The sequence below is a fragment of the Panicum hallii genome, chromosome 1 (assembly GCF_002211085.1).
Source record: "Panicum hallii strain FIL2 chromosome 1, PHallii_v3.1, whole genome shotgun sequence".
Classification (NCBI taxonomy): Eukaryota; Viridiplantae; Streptophyta; class Magnoliopsida; order Poales; family Poaceae; genus Panicum; species Panicum hallii.
Genome location: NC_038042.1, coordinates 320,485 through 342,680, shown reverse-complemented (window position 1 = coordinate 342,680; position 22,196 = coordinate 320,485). Strand labels below are relative to the sequence as shown.

At 44.3% G+C, this 22,196-nt stretch overlaps 1 protein-coding gene across 1 annotated transcript; it reads right to left on the bottom strand.

Moving 5' to 3' along the window:
• Positions 1-79: 79 nt before the first annotated feature.
• On the bottom strand, positions 80-21,523 carry LOC112885972 (DNA-directed RNA polymerase III subunit 2-like). Its single transcript, XM_025951698.1, has 36 exons — positions 21,187-21,523; positions 20,985-21,077; positions 20,777-20,843; positions 20,604-20,694; positions 20,452-20,504; positions 20,226-20,290; positions 19,741-19,846; positions 18,853-18,963; positions 18,625-18,684; positions 17,655-17,684; positions 17,339-17,389; positions 17,165-17,263; positions 14,877-14,936; positions 14,720-14,809; positions 7,994-8,095; positions 7,802-7,912; positions 7,497-7,613; positions 7,281-7,397; positions 7,124-7,204; positions 5,701-5,805; positions 5,532-5,612; positions 5,300-5,446; positions 5,180-5,224; positions 4,592-4,669; positions 4,384-4,523; positions 4,166-4,265; positions 3,506-3,627; positions 3,249-3,384; positions 3,038-3,168; positions 2,531-2,656; positions 2,403-2,458; positions 2,001-2,071; positions 1,150-1,234; positions 953-1,056; positions 489-617; positions 80-371 (listed from the first exon to the last, which is right to left on the bottom strand). The coding sequence occupies exons 1-36, from the start codon at positions 21,429-21,431 to the stop codon at positions 321-323; spliced, it is 3,456 nt and encodes a 1,151-aa protein (XP_025807483.1). The 5' UTR covers positions 21,432-21,523; the 3' UTR covers positions 80-320.
• Between the last annotated feature and the right edge of the window lie 673 nt (positions 21,524-22,196).

Here is a 22,196-nt window from a genome sequence, read left to right as displayed (position 1 = left end):
TCCGCTTCCATTAACAGCGAGCAGCATGCTTGTTGTATGTATGGAACTAGTAAGACATATGCTAGTAGTAAGCAGCTCAAAAGGGGTCAAGACTCTCTACTTAAGATCATTCGTTGCCAATCCAAACAATAGAGCAAGTGATACTCCAATAGAAGCAAGCAAGGTGCATATATTATAATGGATGAGTAGACTAGAGCTAGGATGCAAATTGGCAGCGCTGCAGCAATCCACTCCACCAAGAGAATGGACATCATCCAAGCCTTTAACTACCCAGCTTTACAATCAGCTCCGTAAAGCAATCATCGGTTCACAATCTTGAGTTATCCTTCGGTTAGCTTTAATCGTGGAACGACATTCATTGCTTGCAATTCCTGGAACCAAACAACAGAACCACATGAGATTAACTGTAAATGGCCTATGAACCATTTATAATAGCTCATACTATTAATACAAAGTTGCACTAGAACCCCAAGAAAGCTGTGCGCTACCTGGAACAAAAGCTTGCAGGCATATGGCAGCCTCATCTTGGCCATGTTTTCTCCGTTCTTGCACATTGAACAGTACGAAGTCTTCAGTTTATAGTTGTAGTACCCCAACAAGCCACATTTTCTGCAAACCTGCCAACATTCAAATCCATAAATAAGGTAAGCCCAAAGACATACAGGTCCTTCATGTTGGCGCTGGTCAACTAAACCTAATATCTACCATGTCGCAAACAATGTCAACAGGGCTAAGATAACTCTTTTGAATACTCAAGCTGTCGACCATTGAAAGAAAATACTACCAGCATTTAAGAATTGTTTACCCACTCAACAATGAGCATCTATTGAGTAGCAAGGACAGGATGGTTTCATAATAGTACTGATCCTAACGCAACAGCATGAGAAGTTATGCTCTTGGCACAGTTCCAGCCTCTGCCAAAAAGAAAGGCGCAAACTACTCCGAAAATCACCTGGACTTGATATGGATCACTAGATAGTAGTAGACGTTCAAAGATCAGCATGCTAGCACCATACGCAATCAAACAATCACGCTCCATTTCACCAAGACGGAGACCTATAAAAAAAGGAATATTAAACAAGCGCAACGAGATAACCAACAAGAAAGAGTACTGGGCCATAGTCATAAAATCGCAGAGTATTGCAAAACCTCCATCTCGACTTCGCCCTTCAGTAGGCTGCCTGGTCAACAACACTCGTGGTCCACTAGCTCGAGCATGCATCTTATCAAGAACCTGGAGAATCCACAAGCGGTTTACATACTCACCAACTAATTCAACGGGAATCCCAAGCAAGACAAAAATGTTGCAATAGGCAGCCAGTAGCTTGAGTGCTCCAGAAAACAAAAAATAAGAATGCATATTCAAATTCTTAAAATCTTCTCTCAAGTTTTTAAACAATGTTTAGGCACTTCTAAGTGCTGATGCCTTAGAAACCAAAATTAATTACATCACGCAGAAATGACATCAATAGGGTAGGTCATGAGGTAAGCTAAGCCAGCCCATACATTGCGTTTGTATAAACTAAATTATGAACTACCTTTTCTCTACACAGCTTCTCTTTACTGAACTGCAAACCATCTTAGTACATATATCCATAAATCATGATATTGTTACAAGAAATGACACATGGAAGGTGGAGCTCTCCTTCCTTTCATATCCACCTTTGGCATATCTATCAAGACCAACTCATTCCACATTACTCCCTAAGGTCACAAAAATTGTTGTTTTGGACGTCACCAGTGAACAGTCTCTCCAAAACGCAACTCTGACCACCAATTTCTAATGTATTTACAAACCTAGTAAACTATACTGTTATGGGAGTATTTTTCAGTGGGAATGTAAATGACGTTTTCATATGTTTGTCCTTATTACTCAAGGACATATCTATAGCCAAAGTTTAAAGAGTTAGACAAGTCCCAGAACAACACTAAGTGTGACATATGGCAGAATTAGAAAACATAGCCTCATTTAAGGAACAATACAGATAAACTATCCCTACCATGTGCTTCAGTTTCTGATAGTAGATTGGACCCATGAAGATGTATGCCTCCAGAGGATGACCTAGAATACCTGAAATGGGGGCCAAAAAATCAGCTCTGAAGAACCATGGCAGGTCCAAGTAGCAAAGATGCACATGATACATAAAAAAAATCATCTAGTATTCAAGAAATAGGAAACATAATATTGTACCACAGAAACTAGAATGATTAGAATAGTGGAAAACAGCTATGAAGCTGTAGGTTTACACCATATGTCTAGGATATATCTAGGTTTCCTAAGTCTCTATAACCCAAATCATCTAACTTGAATTTGCATACTAGCCCTATCAACATGGGGCACAACATGAAATTTTAAAGCGTGCTTACAGAAAGTAATATTATAATTTGATATTAGAATGCACCTGAGTACAAGAAATCTTTTCCATTATAGCTGAAGCCATGCTTGATTAGAGTATTGCTGGTATGAAAGAAAACAGTGTTAAAAATAAAACCATTAGACACTTGAGGTGTTAGTGAGACAGAAGTATACCTTATGTCTTCAACTTTATCAGCGTTACCACTTGGTTCACCAAATGCACTGCCATAATGGAATCGACCACAAGACAAACCAGCCTTTCCACCAATAAGTTCAATCATTTTACCTATAGTCATTCGACTGATGAAGCAAAAAGAAAAGGGAAAAAATGAGTCAAATGGGATGGTATAGTCTTAAGACGCCAGCAGTTCACTAAACATATCGCGTCAATATCTCCAACTCTTACTACTTAGTAGAATACCAAAAGTGTAACAAAAAAAGAAATGATAAAAATTTAATTTCTAAAACAGATATTTTTAAGCAAAGAATCAACAACAGAGCTGAATCAGACATGACAAAACAATCCATAATAAAAATGGTTACAGAAAATACAAATATTGTATTCAAAGGCACAGCAATGTTCATTGGAGAAGGAACTTTTTCATAGACAAATTATACCAGTTTAGGAAAATCGATGAAGAGATAAAACAAGTACGGAATATAACAAAGGTAATATCAAACCTAGGGAATCCATGTGGATTCATAATTAAATCAGGGCATATTCCCCTCTCAGAGAAGGGGAAGTCCTCCTGCTGAACAATGGTACCACAAACACCTTTCTGCCCATGTCTGCTACTAAATTTATCACCAACCTGGCTCACAAACAGGACAGACAAATTTAAACCCATCTGCCTACAGTTAAAATTAAGTGAATGCAGCAAATAAGCCATACCTCTGGCCTCCTTGTATGGCGGATAATGCACTTAATAGACAGTTTCTCATTTGTATCTGAACAAAGCATTACACGATCTACAACAGTAGTCTCGCCATCAACACCCTTGTAAATGGCCAGTGAGTCCTTGTAGTCCCTAGGTGGTAGATTTAGACCATAAAGCACATATAAAAAGGTCAGAACTTCAGAGGTATAAAATAGAAGATGCAAATATAGAACAAAACAAAAGAGAAAACACAATACAGGCGAGTGCTCACATGTCTTTTAACAGTGCACCAGCACCTCTTCTATCTACAATTTTGGGACTTTGCTTGTTCACATAGACGTCATGATTGCGAATTATTTGGCCAGGTGCAGCAATACCGTCCTCATCAAGTGCCTGTGAATAAGTTACATTGGACAGTGGAAAGAGAGACACAGAGACAGATGAAGAACCAAACAAGCACATGCAACAAGAAATCCTAAAGTTGGAACTCAAGGTGTATGCCTATTTGAATTTATACTCAAGATTATAACAGAACAAGATATTCTTGGATGACAGTACATATAATGTCATAGGAGAACACAACTGAGGCCAAATTTAGGTGGCCTCCGGGACAAAGTCAAGAAAATAAAGCACAGGTTCTACGAACTTGAGCACATCACTACAATTAATAGCTTCCCTTTCAATTTTCTCCTCCAGAAGTCAATCAATTTGAATTTTTATTATGAACCTTATGACCACTATAGATCAAACAGCTCGAGAACAATTACTTAGACCTTCAACATACAGAAGTTTCTTAATTCTTTCCCCCACATTTCATGGTTGGTTTCTACTCTCTGATCACTCAACTAAAACAAAACCATCCTACTGATGAAAACGTAAGGAAAATTAAAATAGTTGCATAATAATGATAATGACCGGTCCTATTATTTACCCGCATATTCTGCCTTAACAAAACACCATCTTTATCTCTTTGCGGTTTAGCAATCCTATCAGAGACACCATCTCCATAGTTCTCCTTCATAACTGTATACCTGCAAGATGAGAACAAATTAGTCACAATAAAAACCAGTATAGTGGCATTTAGGGCATGATCCCAAGCACTTCCTTAATGTAAATGAAAGAGAGGTGTCAATTGAAGTATAGAATTACTTTTTCATTGCTATGCAACGACCAAAACCTCGATCAAGGGATGATTTATTCATTACAATTGCATCTTCAATATCATATCCACTATAACCCATGACAGCAACAGTGGCATTCTGCCCAGCACCAAGCTTGTCGTATCCCACCTGAAAAGGAATTCAAGTAAAATATCTTGTAGATCAAGTCTAAGATGGTCTACGGGTCGGAGACGAACCAACTCAATTGTTTTTGTTGTTAGCAGTGGTCGTTGTGCGTACACCAGTAAGTAGAGTAGCGAATCTGCCCTGAACAACTGCAGAACATATAGAGAAACATTACCTTCATCTCAAAAAGGAAAGAAGTTAAAATTAACAAAGGATCAGAATATAACAAAGGAAATTAATTATAGCGTGAATTGCACAAAACACCACATTCTGAAACCATAGTCACATTGCACCTAGGAGTAGGGCTCCTACTCCTACTCCTACTTGCACAAGCCAAGGCCTTGGAGGGGACTATACAAACAGGGGGTTGGGAATTGGAGGCCATAGGAGGGTTCATCGCCATGACCAATCAACTCAAGCCAACACAAAGATCTAATCCAAGGCTTGTATGGGGCAGTTTGGAGTGCTCAAGAGGATAATACTAGGATAATTCTATAGCACTAGGGTTGTGAGAGTGACAATCACATTCTTTCGGAATTGCATTTAAATAATGTGTGCTTCCCCAAACTTTATCCTCCTTGTCGTGGTTGCTTCAACATTGTGATCTAGGGTTTCCTACATATTTAACAGATCAAAAGAGAAACAAAGTAGTTCCTTGCCTGATTATATGCAATATTTCCCATAGCTTGCTTACCCATCGCACACTGGAAAAGAGAAAAATCATCAAAAAGTAACCCAATAACCAAACGGAATATATCATCAATAATTTGTATCCTTGCCTGATAAGTATTACGTGGAGATTGGTTATGGTGTGGATACGGAATAAGTCCGGATACAACTCCTAAGATAGACAATGGCTCTATTTCAATATGTGTGATGCTGCTTCTTTCAACATCATCTTGATCCACATGTTCATACAATGCAATCTGTTCAAATCAAATTAAAACACATTATCACAATATAAATAAAATAATAAATCACATGAGAAAAGGAAAACAAATTACGATATACCAACGCATTGTTCTCTTCATTGACATCAAGATATTCGATCAATCCATCACGCAGAAAATCATCGAAAGAACGAATACCATCCTAGAAGGCAATTTCATTTTTAAGACAGATAATAATAATAATAAACAAATGAAATGGGTCAAGAAATTATGAAACGCATAATGCTAACCCTCAGTTCTTTCATATGACACTCTTTGACCCTTGATATCCCCTTATCAGCAATTATAAGTGGGCGACATACACGACCACCATCAGAGGCAATGTGAATGCAATGCTGGAAATATAGTTACAAGGTTAGTACCTCCAGCATATCTTGTAAAACAATAACAGAGCAAGGAAATATCGCAGAAAAATTGCAAAACAAAAACATACATGGATCACAATGGTCCGTAAACGAAACCATACTTTTCTGGACCTGGAGCAAAACACACTCAAGGTGTATCCTTTGTATTACATAGTTTCTTAAGGTACATTCATAGTGCTGACTCATGAGACCTAAATAATGAGAACAAGAGAATATGACCACTACAAGCTTATGCAAGCAAACTGCCTATGTTCTTTCAACATAGGTAAATGAGGGTTGTGGTATGCCTGGCTAGCCAAAATAAAAACATGGCCACTCTTATGGATATGAAATTCAAAAAAAAATGGTCGGGGCATAACCTTCTTAGTAACGCACGATATCTGAACCAGAACTTGGTTTCAAACAGGCAAAGCTTATGGAAGAACCAAATGCAAGATTCAGGGAAACATCTTCTATATCAGCCAGCAGTATGAGCCTTTTTTTTTTGTTTCCCGTTTGGAGAAAAACTGGTTAACTCGGCAAGAGGTGCCATGATTCAAAGTATTATTGGATACTGAAGTATTAAGTGGTTAACAGGAATGTCATATCAATGCAATTCAAAGAGATAACAAGGACATCAATACGGATTGTGGCAGGTGAAAAGGGCCTTGCAGGGTTATTTGCATGATCTTAGTGGCCCTCTGCTCCTTTGCAAGTGTTTTTTTAAGTGTTTTTTTTCTTTTTCTTTTGCTGGTGAGTGCATAGTGTGGTTATCGATGTACTTTGATTCACAAATTTTATTTCTTCTTAATATAACGACGGGCAGCTCTCTTGCCGGTTCGAGATAAAAAAAATAACAAGGACGTCAAATTTCAGGTCTAAATTGAACTTCCCTTCCTAGAAAGTTCAACTTAGCCCTCTATGTCCTTTCAATGTCATGAATTCAAATGGGGAATAACCACCAACACAAGCTGTCTTACTTCAAATCCCACAGTAAGTGCACTATAACAACAAAACTACTTGGCATTTGCAGTTGTATCTCAAGGGTCTAAACTATTCTTTGGCCTCAAATCATTACCATCGATTGTTGGAAGTTAAGCTTTCAATAGCAGTTCACTCCATGGTGGATAAGTTAACAGTAATAACTTTAACTAGGGAACTTTTGTTAACTCCAGTACCACCGGAAAGTTGAACTTAGAGTTGTCAAGAGTTAGACATCTTTTTATTAATTATTATCATGGACACAGTCATCATTGCATGATGCTAACAATCATTATAAGCTGGTAGTAATCAAGAGATGAAATGATACCTGTTTCTCATTTACAAAAATGCTTACGAACTCTCCAATTTTGCCTGATCGACGCAACTCTCTCATAGCATTAGCAAATGTCTGAAAGAAACATGGACGACTTGAAGAGAATAACAGAAGACAAATAAGTTAAATGTCAGTTTAAGTTATATCAGACCTGAGGCTGCCTATGTTTCCCCAGTATTAATCCATTGAACATCACCAAAAATGAACCCGGTGCATGTATTTCTTCTCCAGACAGAAGCGTTAAATCTTCCACGCCAAGACTCTTACACTATAGTAAAGAATGAATACAAAATAACAGGTAAATATTGCACATAATTAACAGGCACAAAGTGTTCTAGTCAAAAGGTAAACAGGAAAAGAAACAAACCAGATTCATCAGCGGGCCTTCCTCTTGATCTGTTGTCACGTGAGTCAACAGAGCTAAATTTTTCGTTAATCCACAAGCTTCTCCTTCAGGAGTATCACATGGGCAAAGCATGCCCCACTGTTACCAATAAAACTGATACATTGTTCAGCAATATATCTTTTTTTTCTCGAACACGCAGGAGAGCTGCGTATTTTTATATTATAGAGAGAATTGTGGAGCAGTATATCAGAAAAAAAATGCTCTTAGTTTTCACACACATTTGGTTTTATATATGATGTAAAACACTGCTACCAAATCAAGCTCACCTGACTAGGTTGCAAAGCACGTGGCCCACTTGTTTTCCTAGTCTTCTCAAACTGCGGTGTTATCCGTGTCATGTAGCCTAACGATGCCATGTACGATAGCCTAGAAAGAACCTTGCAAAAGAAGGGAAGAAGAACCTCAGAAAAGGTAATAGTATAGAAGGGGGGCAAAAATTAGGTATCATGAGTTGGTACCTGTGATACACCTTTCCTATGCATCCGAAACCTTTTGATATCCCAATTTCCTGTAGAAATAGCCCTCTCCAAACCAGAGGTTATGGCTTCATGCTTTATCAACTGCAAAAGGGGGAGAATTTAAATAACAAAGATAGCGCATCTCAAAGTGATTACCAATAATTAAAGATATTACATCATATTGAGGAGATGTTACAGAGATTGGGAGGTACCAGAGGTAGCTTCCCTCTAAAATATATGGATCCTTGGTCTCATAATGGCGCAGTTTAAGATCATGGATTTTGCAAATGAGGGCAGGTTTGTAATTGTTTTTTGAGTTAACTGTCCTCCTATCATGTAAGAAATGGTCATCCCAGATTCCATCTAGCCTCCAGTTATACCACTCAAAACACCGACGGACAATTGCCTCCTGCACCACCTCCCTTCTCCGAAAACCCTCATCCTAACTCTGACTTCCTGTCCCTAATACTCTCAAAACAAAGTTCCTTGTTTGCATACTAAGGCCATAGTAGTGGTGAGTCAAGAGAAACTAGATGGTTCCAAGTACTGAGTCTAGGCAGCCAGAATAAATGGAGAGAAAATTCTCACTCACTTACTCAAGAAAGGACAAACTTTGATTACCAATCTGCTAGTACTAATTACCCTCCTCTCTAATTTGATGGGAGAACAAATTTTTTTCTCGAGCACGCCGGAGAACTGTGCATCATTATTGTTGGAGTATATTGAGCCCATGTGTATAGAGGCCCATAGAGGCCCATGTATATTACTACTATACCCTGTTTAGGGTTTGCAATGGAAAAATTACTGTTCAACATGGTATCTTTAGCCTAGGTTTGCTCTCTCTCCTCTCTCAACCCTCCAGCCCGCCGCCGCCGCCGGCCCCTCCTCCTCCCCTCTCCTCCTTCCCTCCCCTCTCCTCTTCCTCTCCCTCCTCTGCTCCCGCTCGCGCCGATCTGGGCGCCTAGGCCGCCACCGCCTGGCCGCCGCCGCCCGGCTTTCCCGCCGCCACGCTGGTCCTTGAGGGGGTGCCGGCCGCGGGCGCCGCGGCTCCTCTGCTCCAGGCGCCGCAGGGGCCGCCGCCGCCGTCGATCCGGCCATCCTGCGGGCCGCAGTGCAGCTGCTGCCGGCCGCGGGCGCCGATTCAGCCGCCGCCGCTGTGGCCCACCGCGCCGCTGTCGCTGCGGGCAAGCAGCCCGTCGTCGATGCAGCGCCCGGTGTCGCACGGTCTGGCCTCGGGATGGCGCCCGAGGATGCGCCGCTCTCCGCCGCCGCCTTCCGAGGGCAGCAGGCCGACGCCGCTCTCGCCGCGGCCCTCCTCGCCGCCAAGTCGGAGGCTTCGGCGGCCCAGGAGCGGGTCCATGTGGCAGCCCTCGCCTGGGAACGCGAGCGCGCCACGGCCGACGCCCTCGCTCTACGGGTCGCCGAGGCGGAGCGCTACCTCCGCATCTCCTCGGGCCAGCCCGTCGACCCTGAGCACGGCGCCTCCTCCTCCTTCCAGGCCCCGCCCGCTGGATCTGGAGCCCGGTACGACCTGACCAACCCCATGGTCGCCCAGCTCCACCTCCAGGCAGCCGGCGTCCAGAACATCAAGGCCCTGGTCTCCGTCCTCCTCGACCCCGCGTCCTCCTACGGCCGCTAGCGGGACCAGGTCCTCACCCTTCGCCGCTACACCCTCGACGACCACGTCCTCGTCGACTCGCCGATCGAGGCGCGGGACGTGGCGTGGCTGCGCCTCGACAGCGTCGCCATGTCCTGGATCTTTGGGACCATCTCCCTAGATCTTCAGGACCTCGTCAGGACCCACGGCGGCACTGCGCGGCAGGCTTGGGTTGCGCTCGAGGGGCAGTTACCGTGCCCTCCAGCTCGACGCCACTTTCCGCACCTTCGTCCAGGGGAACCTCTCCGTCGGTGAGTACTGCCGGCAGATGAAGAGCATGGCTGATGCTCTTCACGACCTCGGGGATCCGGTGTCCGATCGGGTCTTGGTGCTCAATGTCCTACGAGGCCTGAGCAGCACCTACGACCACCTGAAGGGCTGGATCGCCCGCCAGAGGCCCTTTCCCACCTTCCTACAGGTCCGGGACAACCTCGCCCTTGAGGAGATCACCAGGGGTCTCGCGCCCGGATTCTCCTCGCCCAACCCCGCCGCACTCATTGCTGCTCCACCGGCCTCCTCCGCTGCTCCTGCCACCTCCCTCCTTGGTGCTGCTCCCGCCGGGCAGACCGGAGGAGGGGGGGCCGTGGACGTCGCCGGCGACGGGGTGGTGGTGGTGGCACTGGTGGCCCTGCTCCTGGGGGTACCGGTACCGGTGGGGGTCGTCGGGGCGCGCCGACCCCGGCTCCCGCTCCTGCCCCTACCCCTGGAGGTACGCCCTGGCCATCCTTCAGCAACCCATGGTCAGGGCGCATCTTGATGTGGCTGTTCCAGGGTCCGGCAGGGGGGCTTCGTCCTCAGCTCCAGCCGGCGGCCATGTTCACTGGTGCTGCTCCACTCTTCGCGCCGTCCTAGACCCCGCCCGCTCAACCCAGCCAGCAACCGACCTGGCCTGGGGGGTGGGACCAGGACGCTCTGGCGCAGTCCTTTAGCACCATGGGACTGACGCCGCCGGCCAGCACCGAGTGGATCGCCGACTCGGGTGCCTCGTTCCACACCACTCCTGATGCCGGTATCCTCTCTTATGTCCGACCCCCACACCCCTCTTGTCCTTCTTCTATCATGGTTGGTGATGGGTCTTGCCTTCCTATCACGGCCGTGGGTTCTGCTCCTCGTCTTCCTAATGTTCTTGTTGCTCCTCGAATGGTTCACAACCTTCTTTCTATTCGCCAGTTTACTGCTGACAACTCCTGTTCTATCGAATTTGACTCCTCTGGTCTTACTGTGAAGGATTCAGCTTCCCGGCGTCCACTCCTCCGATGTGACAGCCCGGGGCCCCTTTACACCCTTCGGCTTCCTGCTTCCGCTGCCTTGCCTTCGGCTTCTTTGTCTGCTGCTTTTGCCGTGACACCTTCTTCCACCACCTAGCACCGCCGGCTTGGTCACCCCGGCCGCGACGTTTTGGCTCAGCTCAGCCATAGTACCGATGCTCCTTGTACTAAGGCTCCTGCTGAGCACCTCTGTCATGCGTGCCAGTTAGGTCGTCATGTTAGACTTCCGTTTTCTTCTTCTTCTTCGCATGCTGCGCATGCTTTTGATCTGATTCACTGTGACCTGTGGACATCTCTTGTACTCAGCATGTCTGGTTATAAATATTATCTGGTCATTGTTGATGATTTTTCTCATTACTCTTGAACTTTTCCTTTGCGCGCCAAGTCTGAGACCTTCCCCACCCTCCTCCACTTCTTTGCCTGGGTGTCCACTCAGTTCGGCCTCACAGTTAAGGCCGTCCAGTGTGACAACGGGCGGGAGTTCAATAACTCCACCTCCCGGTCCTTCTTCCTGTCTCGGGGTGTTCAGCTGCGTATGTCTTGTCCGTATACCTCTCCTCAGAACGGCAAGGCTGAGCGGACGATTCGCACGACGAACGATGTGCGCACCCTTCTGATCCAGGCCTCTCTGCCCCCGCGCTTCTGGGCTGAGAGCCTCCACACCGCCACCTACCTGCTCAACCATCTCCTGTCCACTGCTTCTCCTGCTCCCACTCCACACCACGCTCTCTTCGGTACCCCTCCTCGCTACGACCACCTTCGGGTCTTCGGGTGTGCGTGTTACCCTAACACCTCCGCCACCGCTTCTCACAAGCTGGCGCCCCGCTCGACTCGTTGTGTGTTCCTCGGGTACTCCCCTGACCACAAGAGGTACCGATGCTTTGACCTCACCTCTCGCCGCGTTCTGATCTCCCGACACGTCATCTTTGACGAGTCGGATTTCCCCTACTCTACCTCCTCTACACCTTCTCCTGACCCCGAGCTGGAGACTCTGTTTCCGACTGACCCGGTGGTTCCGCCATCGTTACCTGTCTGTCCTTTTCCTGCAAGTTTCCCCGGCACACCGGCACTGTTTCCGGTGATCCCTGCTGCGCTGAGCGCGGCCCCGGTGCCCGCGGTCACGCCATGCGCGGTCCCCGAACCTCCGGTCGTGCCGCGCGCGGACCCGGTGTCTCCCGCTGCGCCACGCGCGGCCCCGGTGCCTTCACGTGCACCTGCGCGGTACGCCCAGCCGGTGCATGTGTACTGGCGTCGTTCGGCGCCGCCTCCTGCTCCGGAGGCTCCTGCGACGCCGACGCCGGAGCCGTCGCCGCCGCCGCCTCCTCCGGCTCGCTCTCGAGCCGAGCCAGAGGTATACCACCCGCCAGTCATCCATCGGGATCCTCGGCATATCCATCCCATGGTGACTCGGCGGATGGCGTCTCAGGCCGCGACTCTCTCCGCCTCCTCTGTCCGCGACGCCTTGGCGGATCCTCACTGGCGTCGCGCGATGGAAGAGGAGTACGCAGCTCTTCTTGCCAACCAGACGTGGGACCTCGTACCGCGTCCGTCTGGTTGCAATGTGGTGACTGGCAAGTGGATCTGGACACATAAGCGTTGGGCTGATGGCACACTGGAGCGCTACAAGACTATGATGAGACCTTCAGCCCAGTCGTGAAGACTGCTACGGTGCGCACAGTCCTCTAGCTTACGCTCTCGCGCTCTTGGCATGTGCACCAACTAGACGTGAAGAATGCATTTCTTCACGGCACTCTGTTAGAGACTGTCTACTGCTCTCAGCCAGCGGGATTTGTGGATTCGAGTCGTCCGCATATGGTCTGCCGGCTCAACAAGTCTCTCTATGGACTGAAGCAGGCTCCTCGGGCTTGGTACTCTCGGTTCGCCATGTTCTTGCTGACATTGGGGTTCACCGAGGCCAAGTCTAACACGTCTCTCTTCGTCTACCGCCGTGGGGATGAGACTTCCTATCTGCTGCTCTACGTTGATGACATTGTGCTCACAGCCTCTAGTCAGCAGTTGCTTCAGAGTGTCATCTCCTCTTTGCAGCAGGAGTTTGCTATGAAGGATCTCGGTCAGCTCCACCACTTCTTGGGCGTCACTGTTGAGCCTCGCCCGTCTGGTCTTCTCATGCACCAGCGGCAGTACGCACTCGATATCCTGGAGCGGGTTGGGATGACTGATGGCAAGCCCTGCTCCACTCCTGTCAACACTCAGGCGAAGCTGTCCGCTGATCTGGGTGATCCGGTGGCTGATCCTACTGCCTACCGGAGTCTGGCTGGTGCTTTGCAGTACCTCACCTTCACCAGGCCGGACCTCACCTACGCTGTCCAGCAGGTCTGTCTCCATATGCATGATCCCCGGGAGTCACACCTTGCTGCGCTAAAGCGTCTCCTCCGCTACGTTCGTGGCACTGTGGACCTCGGCCTGGTATTTCACCGCTCGTCCTCTGTTGAGCTGGTGGTCTACACCGACGCTGACTGGGCTGGCTGCCCGGACACTCGTCGCTCCACTTCCGGCTACGCCGTCTTCCTGGGCAGCAACCTGGTCTCCTGGTCGTCCAAGCGGCAGCCGGTTGTCTCTCGCTCCAGTGCTGAGGCGGAGTACCGGGCTGTCGCTAACGGCGTAGCGGAGGCGTCCTGGCTACGATAGCTCTTGGCGGAGCTCCACAGCCCGCTCGCCAAGAGCACGCTCATCTACTGCGACAACGTCAGCGCCGTGTATCTCTCCACCAACCCCGTCCAACATCAGCGGACGAAGCACGTGGAGATCGACCTACACTTCGTGCGCGACAGAGTCGCAATCGGCGATGTTCGGGTCCTCCATGTCCCGACTACCTCCCAGTTTGCTGACATTTCACCAAGGGGCTGCCCTCCTCGACCTTCTCGGAGTTTTGATCCAGCCTTAACGTAGCCGATGGCTAGTTGTGGCTGCCGGGGGGGGGGTATTTGCCCTTTGTACTCTTGAACACCGCTGCGGGGGGTGTTAGCTTTCTTGTTGCCCAGTCTTGAACACCGCTGCGCTGGTTGTTCAGACTGCGGGGGGTGTTGGAGTATATTGAGCCCATGTGTATAGAGGCCCATGTATATTACTACTATACCCTGTTTAGGGTTTGCAATGGAAAAATTATTGTTCATCAATTATATTAAGGACAATAAAAGGACTCTAAGAGACTCAAACATGCCCAGTAAGGCCAAGTTTAGTTACATGAAGACTCACCAAAGAGATAGAGAAAAAACACGATCAACGACCAAACAACATCTATGGCCAAATACTAGGCCTTTGTCCCCTGCCATACACCGTAACTTTCTACCCTTCAATTTAATCTTCAAAATGGCACTTAGTCCATTTTACAATAAGGGTTCACGCTTAAGTACCTTTTAGTAGGTGTCTTCTATTTTTTGACCATTGGGTTTAAACAAACCAACAGCTATTGTAACTCCCAAGCAAGGTAACATCTCTCTACAGTATCACATGCGGAGCAAGATGGATAAATGTGCGGCCAAAAAATGTAGCCAACCTCAGTACTTCTCCTATCAAGTTCCCATATACTACTAACTGAATCAAGACTGCATTTCAACAACAGCCAAGTTTTTGTATTTAAACAATCAAGAAGACCGCTCACCTAGGTAACATAAGTGAACAGCAACTTTTATAGAAAACTGAATATAACATAGAAAGGGCCATCAAAGAAAATAGTACAACAAGAATTGGATGCACTGTCAATGTGTAACGCAACGGCAACATCAGCTATTCAGGTGAAAATGAATGAAGATCAAGGACTATAAATTTCATGTTCATTACCTGGCTAAAATCTGAAGGACTAGAACGAGTCTTGTCACTATTTTTGTTCATGAGCTCTACAGCTTGGGAATTCATTGTTTTGAACAAATCCTTCAAAACCCAAACAGAATAAGAGGCATAAACATATTACTTAATGAAATAATAAGAGGAAAAATACCTCAAAAAGCAGGGATATTAGTTGACCAGACAACTCCAGCCTCTTATTCCCTACATAATCCTGAAATATATTCAATAAAAGATGTCAACAGGGTGGTAAACATGTGATCCAAATAAATTTGTAAGTAGAAAAGATTTCATCTTTTCTCTTTTGCAAGCAATAATCTAGGAGAATTTCTGGCTTTTAAAAACTCTTGTTCAAGATGAGAAGTTTCATATAAACAGTAATCTCACTACTTTCAATATATTTCTATTCCATGAAGCCATCTAATCGCTTGAACTAAATATATTATAAATAGACCCCATGACATTACATTACCAAAAGTGAGGAATACAGTTACTTGTTTCATTCTAGTACTGACAAGGAACTCTAATTGACTACAACGAAATGGAACATACAAATATTTAATAGCAAATTATTTAAGACATCAAAGGTTAGGATAAAAAGGGGTGGTTTTAGATAAACTGGAATAGGATCGGTCAGAGGCTCAAACAGAGTAGACATGAAGTGTGTTGTCCCAGTCGCCATGATCGGATCTGTGCAATCTGATAGGTCTAATTATAGACTCCGCGCAGCTTGGCAGATACTATATGCAGTCAACTACATTTCAGTACAGATGGAACATCAAACATGTTTGATTCTCCAAATTAAAAGGAGCATGTTAGGTTTCTAGATTATCAGTAGATTGTTATCCTTGCCCCCAAGTTGTGGATAATTGAGACAGAACATGTAACTATTGGCTGTACAGCCAGAAAAAAATCTTATGTTGGTTTCTATCCAAAACCTAAGGGTGCGTTTGGTTCAGTTGTGAGCTATGAAAAAGCTGCTGTGAGCTGTCTGCTGTGAAAAAGCTGCTGTGAGCTGTCAGCTGTGAAAAAAGCTGAAAGTCATTTGGTTCAACCTGCTGTGAAACTGTAGATTTGATACAAATTGTCTGTAATGCCCTTAAGACCCTAATATACTATTTGTATGCATAATAATCATAATGATATCATCTTTGCATTGAACTGCTCCGTGCTTCTTCGGTTCCGTGAGGGACTAGCAAGGAGAAAAGAAGCCAGGGGAGAGAAAGAAAGAAAACGAATCGGTATCCACATAATGGCAGTGTGGGTAATTTTGTGCGGAACGCTGAAAAAAGCAGCCCTTTGGCAGCTGTGGCCGTAGAACGTGAAAGCAGCACTGCGTTCGAAAAAGCAAGTTGCGGACGCTGAGTCTTTGGTTGGATTCCGACTTTCTAGACGCGAACGCTGCTTGCCAACGCCGAACCAAACGCAGCCTAAATTATGCTCCCTCTGTTTTCATGAAAATTTGCCCAAACCACCACACACACATAATGAGCAAATGTAAGAAAAAAAATAATGAGAAATGGACCACACATTCAATATAAATGGTACGTTATGATTATATGATAGTAGAAACTTATAATTCATAGTGTCTTGTATTCCATTTAGCCACTTCAACTAAAATGCCATATGATGACTAATTATGGACAAGCCTTATCTATGCAACAAATAGCAAGGTACAATTGTGCAAACAACTTTGGCATGGGGCAGCACACCAACATAGTACAAATGGCTGAAAGCCACACATCATATAATTAAAAATAGGGTAGTGTAGAATGCCAGCTTCTTGTAGTAAACGTTACTGATTGGAAAGCTTCTCTGCGCCATGATGTTATCCTGCATTTACCCAGGATAAAACCGGAGCTCCACTCAAGTGTTCATGAATGGCTAAATTCACTGTAACTATGATTTTGTAAATTCTTTGTCTCTAGGTTTCATCTCCTGTAAATAACTCTCTTTTACTTTTTTTATTTAATATATGCTGGGCAGCTTTTTCCTTGCAGTTTCAGTAAAAAAAGATAGAGAGAGAGAGTGGGCCAGATGCCTGAGAAAATGTTAGCAAGCCACGTATGTAGTCAAAACACTAGCCAATTTTGAAGCTCCGAAAAACATGACATCACAGCTCCCATTTAAGAGCTCATAGAAAACCAAAGATGATGATTAACTATTGATGTTAAGATAAATCCACACTGAATTAGCAGACAGTGGAGTAGCAAGGCTCGACAGCTGGGAGCTCGCTAGCCAGGGTTCCAGCCCTGGTTCCACACACCTTCAAGTTACAAACGCAGGGACTTGGGTCCTCCATCCAAAAAAACAGTGAATTTGAATGGAATTGAATTTCTTAAACAGCATTGGTAAAGGCACAGAAGATGATGACTTTTAGCAAATTAATATTTTTTATGGAATAGCTCCCAAAAGTAATACATAGTCCAGATTTGAACTTGCCTTATCATCAAAGGTGTCAGCATTCAAGATTGCATCCATCATGCGCCTTAACATTACGCCAGTGTATATACATTTTTGTCGGAAGTTCCCGTTCTTAACCTATAGGACAGATTTACATGAATATGATAAAAGTAGATTGCAAGCAAAAGTTAGGGAAAACAACAGTTCTCTCACCGGCACATGTGCAATAAATACATCGCGTAGGATTGATTTTGACCGACCCTCCTGAAAGTGAAAAAAAAAGAGGCACTTCAGACACCAGAAGGTTGTCTTCGAGAATGTGACCTATGCCGGTTCTGAACTCATATTTTGGAACATGTACCGGCTGTAGTAACTTAATGTGTAACGAGACAATAACTTCACAGCTTGTCATTGGTTCCTACTCTGGTCAATTTTTAGAATGTACATATATGAAAGTTTGTAGCTGGTATATATTTGATAGACAAAAGTCCCTAAATGAAAGAAAGGTGATTGAGCAGAGATTAACTACCTTCTGATTTCCTGCACCAGGATACGTAACCTGCGAAAAAATCTCAGGATCAGACTAGAAAAGATGCCACACTTGATACGTAGATGCAACTAGAACAGAAAATCCAGAGTTAGATTGCATCATGTCAGTGAAAAAGGAAGCAAGCATGACTGACAGATCCCAATAATTGTTCAGGGTTAATTATTGCAAACCAGTAATTTAGAAATTTTAGACTCTACTACCTCAAATGGTGTGAACATTGAAGCACTTAAATTCTGGGCATATGGTATAATTTTCTTTGCATGACTTTTACCTAAAACTTCTCATTGCATCCTTTAATACAAGATAATATCTAATTCACTAGTTCGAAGGTTCACCTCTCCGGTTCAGTGTTTTAATGGTTTTGATATTTCATATTACTTTCAACCACTGTTGCTAATGCTTCCACAAGCACTTCAACCTTTATTTGCAGCCTACCATCTCATCCGCCTAGTTTTGGATTCGAAAGATTCATAAAAGATGCACTGAAAAGCAGCAAACTTAATAAAAAAGAACATTCCTGCAGCTGTGATGGAAACAAAAATAGTCGATGTCATAGATCCTAGTAATCCCAAAGTGGAAATGAAGCCTAAGAAAGCACACTCCTGGATTATTTTGTATGATAAGATATAATCGGTGTGAGTTCCATAGAACATAAAGCTCCTCCAGAATACAGAATAGTGGAACATAGGGTCAGAGGCTGTCATTGCAAATATAGTAAAAGAATTTACAAGAAAATGCTTCTGCAAAGCATAGAATGCACATTATGCAACATAGGGTCAGAAGCTGTCAGAATACATGACTCGGTAACAGAGGGATCTACTCCTGCAAAGCTTAGAATGCACATTATGCAACATTTTGTCATTGTGATCCATTTGGCATAATTAAAATGCAGTGAACGACTTAATTGAGTGATGATATTAAATTATGCTTTTTGAATTTGAAATTTCACCTTCTCATCCATGTACTGCAGGGCTTGCTGTTGTGTATATATTGCCTCTGAGGCACATTCCTGAGAAAGCATAAAACATTTAAATAGCCTAAAATATAAAAGATACAATGTACAATGAAGAATAACATGGACAAGGGGTGCAAAAGAATATTTGAAACTGAGCACAAATTCAAGATCCAAATATACAGTCAGTGGGATGGTGTCAATTTTATCATCAAGCAAAAGTACCTGAATAGATGGGAATAAGAGGTCTCCGTATCTTGGATCTCTTCCAACCATTTGTACAACCTCTTGATCACTTTCCATTCCCATAGCTTTCATGACCACTATTATTGGAATCTGTAAATTTTAAAGCTAAGTCAGAAACAAAGTCATGAATTGTCAACATACTCCCTCCAACTTCCATGTCATAGTATAGCACCCCATGACCTTGTAAGCGTTCAATAGGGGGGCAGGTGTGGAACTAAGGAAAAGGAAGGAAATTTGGATAATGGCGCTCCTATTAAACAAGAAAACTACTAAGTTAATTTTGCATTACGAACATGAGCAAGATGGGAAAATAAAATCCACTTGAGAATAAGTGAATCCTGTTATCACTCGGAAGTGACACATTGATGTCACTTTCCATTTTAAATTTCTCTCTTTAGGTATAAGCACGAAGTTCTAATTAGAGTAGCTGTTACAAAATTCAAAAGTAAGGCCCTCAGCCACTGTTAAGAAGATAGGTTTCTCTAGTTTGATCATAGATGATATTTAGGTTCAATTCTGCCAGTGTAAAGCAAGTAGGCAAACAAAGAAGATGCCAGGCTTGTTCAATGAATCAGGAGCTTTTACCTCTCAAAAACTTCTTATCTAGCTTTCAACTGCTTGAGTATTTCCAAAAGAAACAATGACATACAAAACATCCTGAATCTACTAATGAACTACACCACCAATCACACCCGGTACCACAATATTAATTTATTAAACAAAGTATAAAAATGGAATAATATATGGGTGCAGAAAACCATTTGCTTTTGAAGTGTTCCCTGTCTCAAGATTAAAATAAATAGTAGGGTCCAAATGTAATGAAATAGAATGAGTATTTAACAAGCTAACAGGATTTGCAATGCATACCGGTTTCGTGAATTGATTCAGCTGTAGATAGATCTTCTCCTTATCCATAGTAATCACCGTCTTGCTTTTAATTTCATGTGTGCTGCTGGTAACAGATGCAATCACCCTAATTCACAGAAAATACAGGTGAATCGCATAAGATATCGAACAGTACGCCACTTCACTAAAGGGACCAAATGAGGCTAGCCATGAAATTTCAGGTGCAAGGCGACACAAAAATAAGTTATTTCTGCAATGAGTGGGCAATGGAACTCAAAGCCAGGTATTAACCATGATGGTTGGAATTAGAGTTTCCTGGCAACTTCAAAACTAACCTGAATCAAACTACAGTTAAGAGTTGGAAAGTCGCTTTGTCTCAGCATCTTTCAGAGCAACTTATGACAATTGTTAAACTTAAATACTCATTTGCTGGAGAAGAATACAAAGTTTAAAATTAAAATATTTGAGGGAAGTTAATGAATAAATAGTTCTGTAATGAGTGTGACCTTCCTTTACTATCGGTGTCGATAATAATACGATTCTTTGATAGCTGTTCTTGTATTAAAATGACCTGAAAATGAACAAATATCACAAGATTATCAATGCACAGAACAAGCACTACAAATCTGTGTGAAAAAACCAAAAGCACTTGCAGTTAGCGCTGTAACTAATGCCTCAACTAGGTCGAGCAAGACAAGGGGCGAGAAAAAGATGCATCATTTTTTCAGTTACCTTCTCAGTTCCTTTGACAATGAAGTAGCCACCAGGATCAAGAGGGCACTCACCTAGGAAAAGAGTGGTGAAACCATCAGAACAACCAGTAAGCTAACACAATAGTACCGTCCAACGAAGATGTTTTTGTATGATGAAGAATATAGACTAACCTTGTCTTGCTAGTTCAGCTTCATCCCTTCCATGCAGAACACATGCATAACTTCTAAGCATAATGGGCAGGTAGCCAATGAGAACGTTTTTCTGAGGAGTAAGTAAATAAGGTGAGTAGTTTTTCTTTTCCATCAAGCATGCACAAGGCACTTGAATCATAGTAATGGGATACCTTATGCTGCGGTTCATGCTGCTTCCCGACAGTATATTCAATATCAACTCTTATAGGAGCAGAATAACTGGAGGAAGAAATGAAAAAAATAATAAAATCTTCAGGAAGCTTGGTTGACTGTCTGTTTGACCGAATGAGATTATGTATCTAAAGTTACAGACTATTTGGTATGCTGAGTAGAAAGTGGATTGAGATGAGGGAGGCTTACGTGCGGTCAGTAAGGCGGCAAAAGTGGGGCGTGATATTTTCGATTTTGTAATCCACTTGAACTGAGGGCGTGCCAACATAGACGTTGGTGTACCTAGATGCATCCAAGGAAATTTTTCATCAATTTATTTAGAAAGTGTTGTGGCAAAGGGAACGGGAACCCGAACCCATTGCGCTACTGTATGATAGATTGCATTGCGTACCTAAGGTAAATGGATGGGTCATTGCGCGCCTCAATTCGATTGTTTGCCTCAACGATGTTCCGGATTCCCCTGGTGGTGAAGTAGTTGAAGGAGTCGATGTGCTCCTTGACGAGCCCTCGGACCTTGAGGAATGCTGGGAGGAGGGCGAACTTGTCGACGGGGGTGGCGACCGGGGCGGCCAGAGAGCGATAGGACGGTGGCGGCAGCTCCTTTTTGGCCGCGTCGTCCGCGGGGGGCACCGTCATGGCGGCGGCGGGCGGGCGGGTTTAGGAGGGGTTTAGGGACGAGGCCGGCGGCGAGGGAAGGGGAGCGCCGCCGGGGCCGGGAGCTCTTTCTACTTTGCTTGCTATATATGATTATAAAATAAAATAGCAAGACAATTAATAATAAGCATTGGGCCGCTAGACCTCAGCCGATTGAATGAAAGGTTGTCGGGCTTTGCTTTCTAATTAGGCCCATGCGATGTCTATGGCTGGCTCTTTTTTATATTAATGGATATCTAGAGTATATTACAGTGAGTTCATCATGCATTTGTACAAATAAACTATTAAAATAACTCTTATCATACTATCATCCAATCTACACTCACCTCAACCTGGACCCCAGTGGCTCGTCTGCAGCTACCATCATCACCAATTGTCAGCTTTTGTGTCCTGGGAGTGTGCCTTCGTTCGTGTTCAATTCGCTGTTAGGCCATGCAGGTAATAGGATCAGCTGAAAGAGACCCCAGCTGGTGTACAAACTAAGGCTAAACAATGGGTTGTGCATATGGCATAAATAGTTAGTGATGCCGTTCGCATCCCTTTTGTTAGGATGTTGTCTATGCATATGCCTATGCCTAGAGATGGAAAATAGGTCTAAATTTTAGTCTAGATAATCTAAGAGTCGGGCTCTAATTTTTTTTAATTTTAAGCTGAATATATATAGAGATCAAGTTAGATTGTGAAGAAAGGACTAGGACCATCATCCGTTATCACCTCTACACGACGTTACACTGTTATTAGCATGGA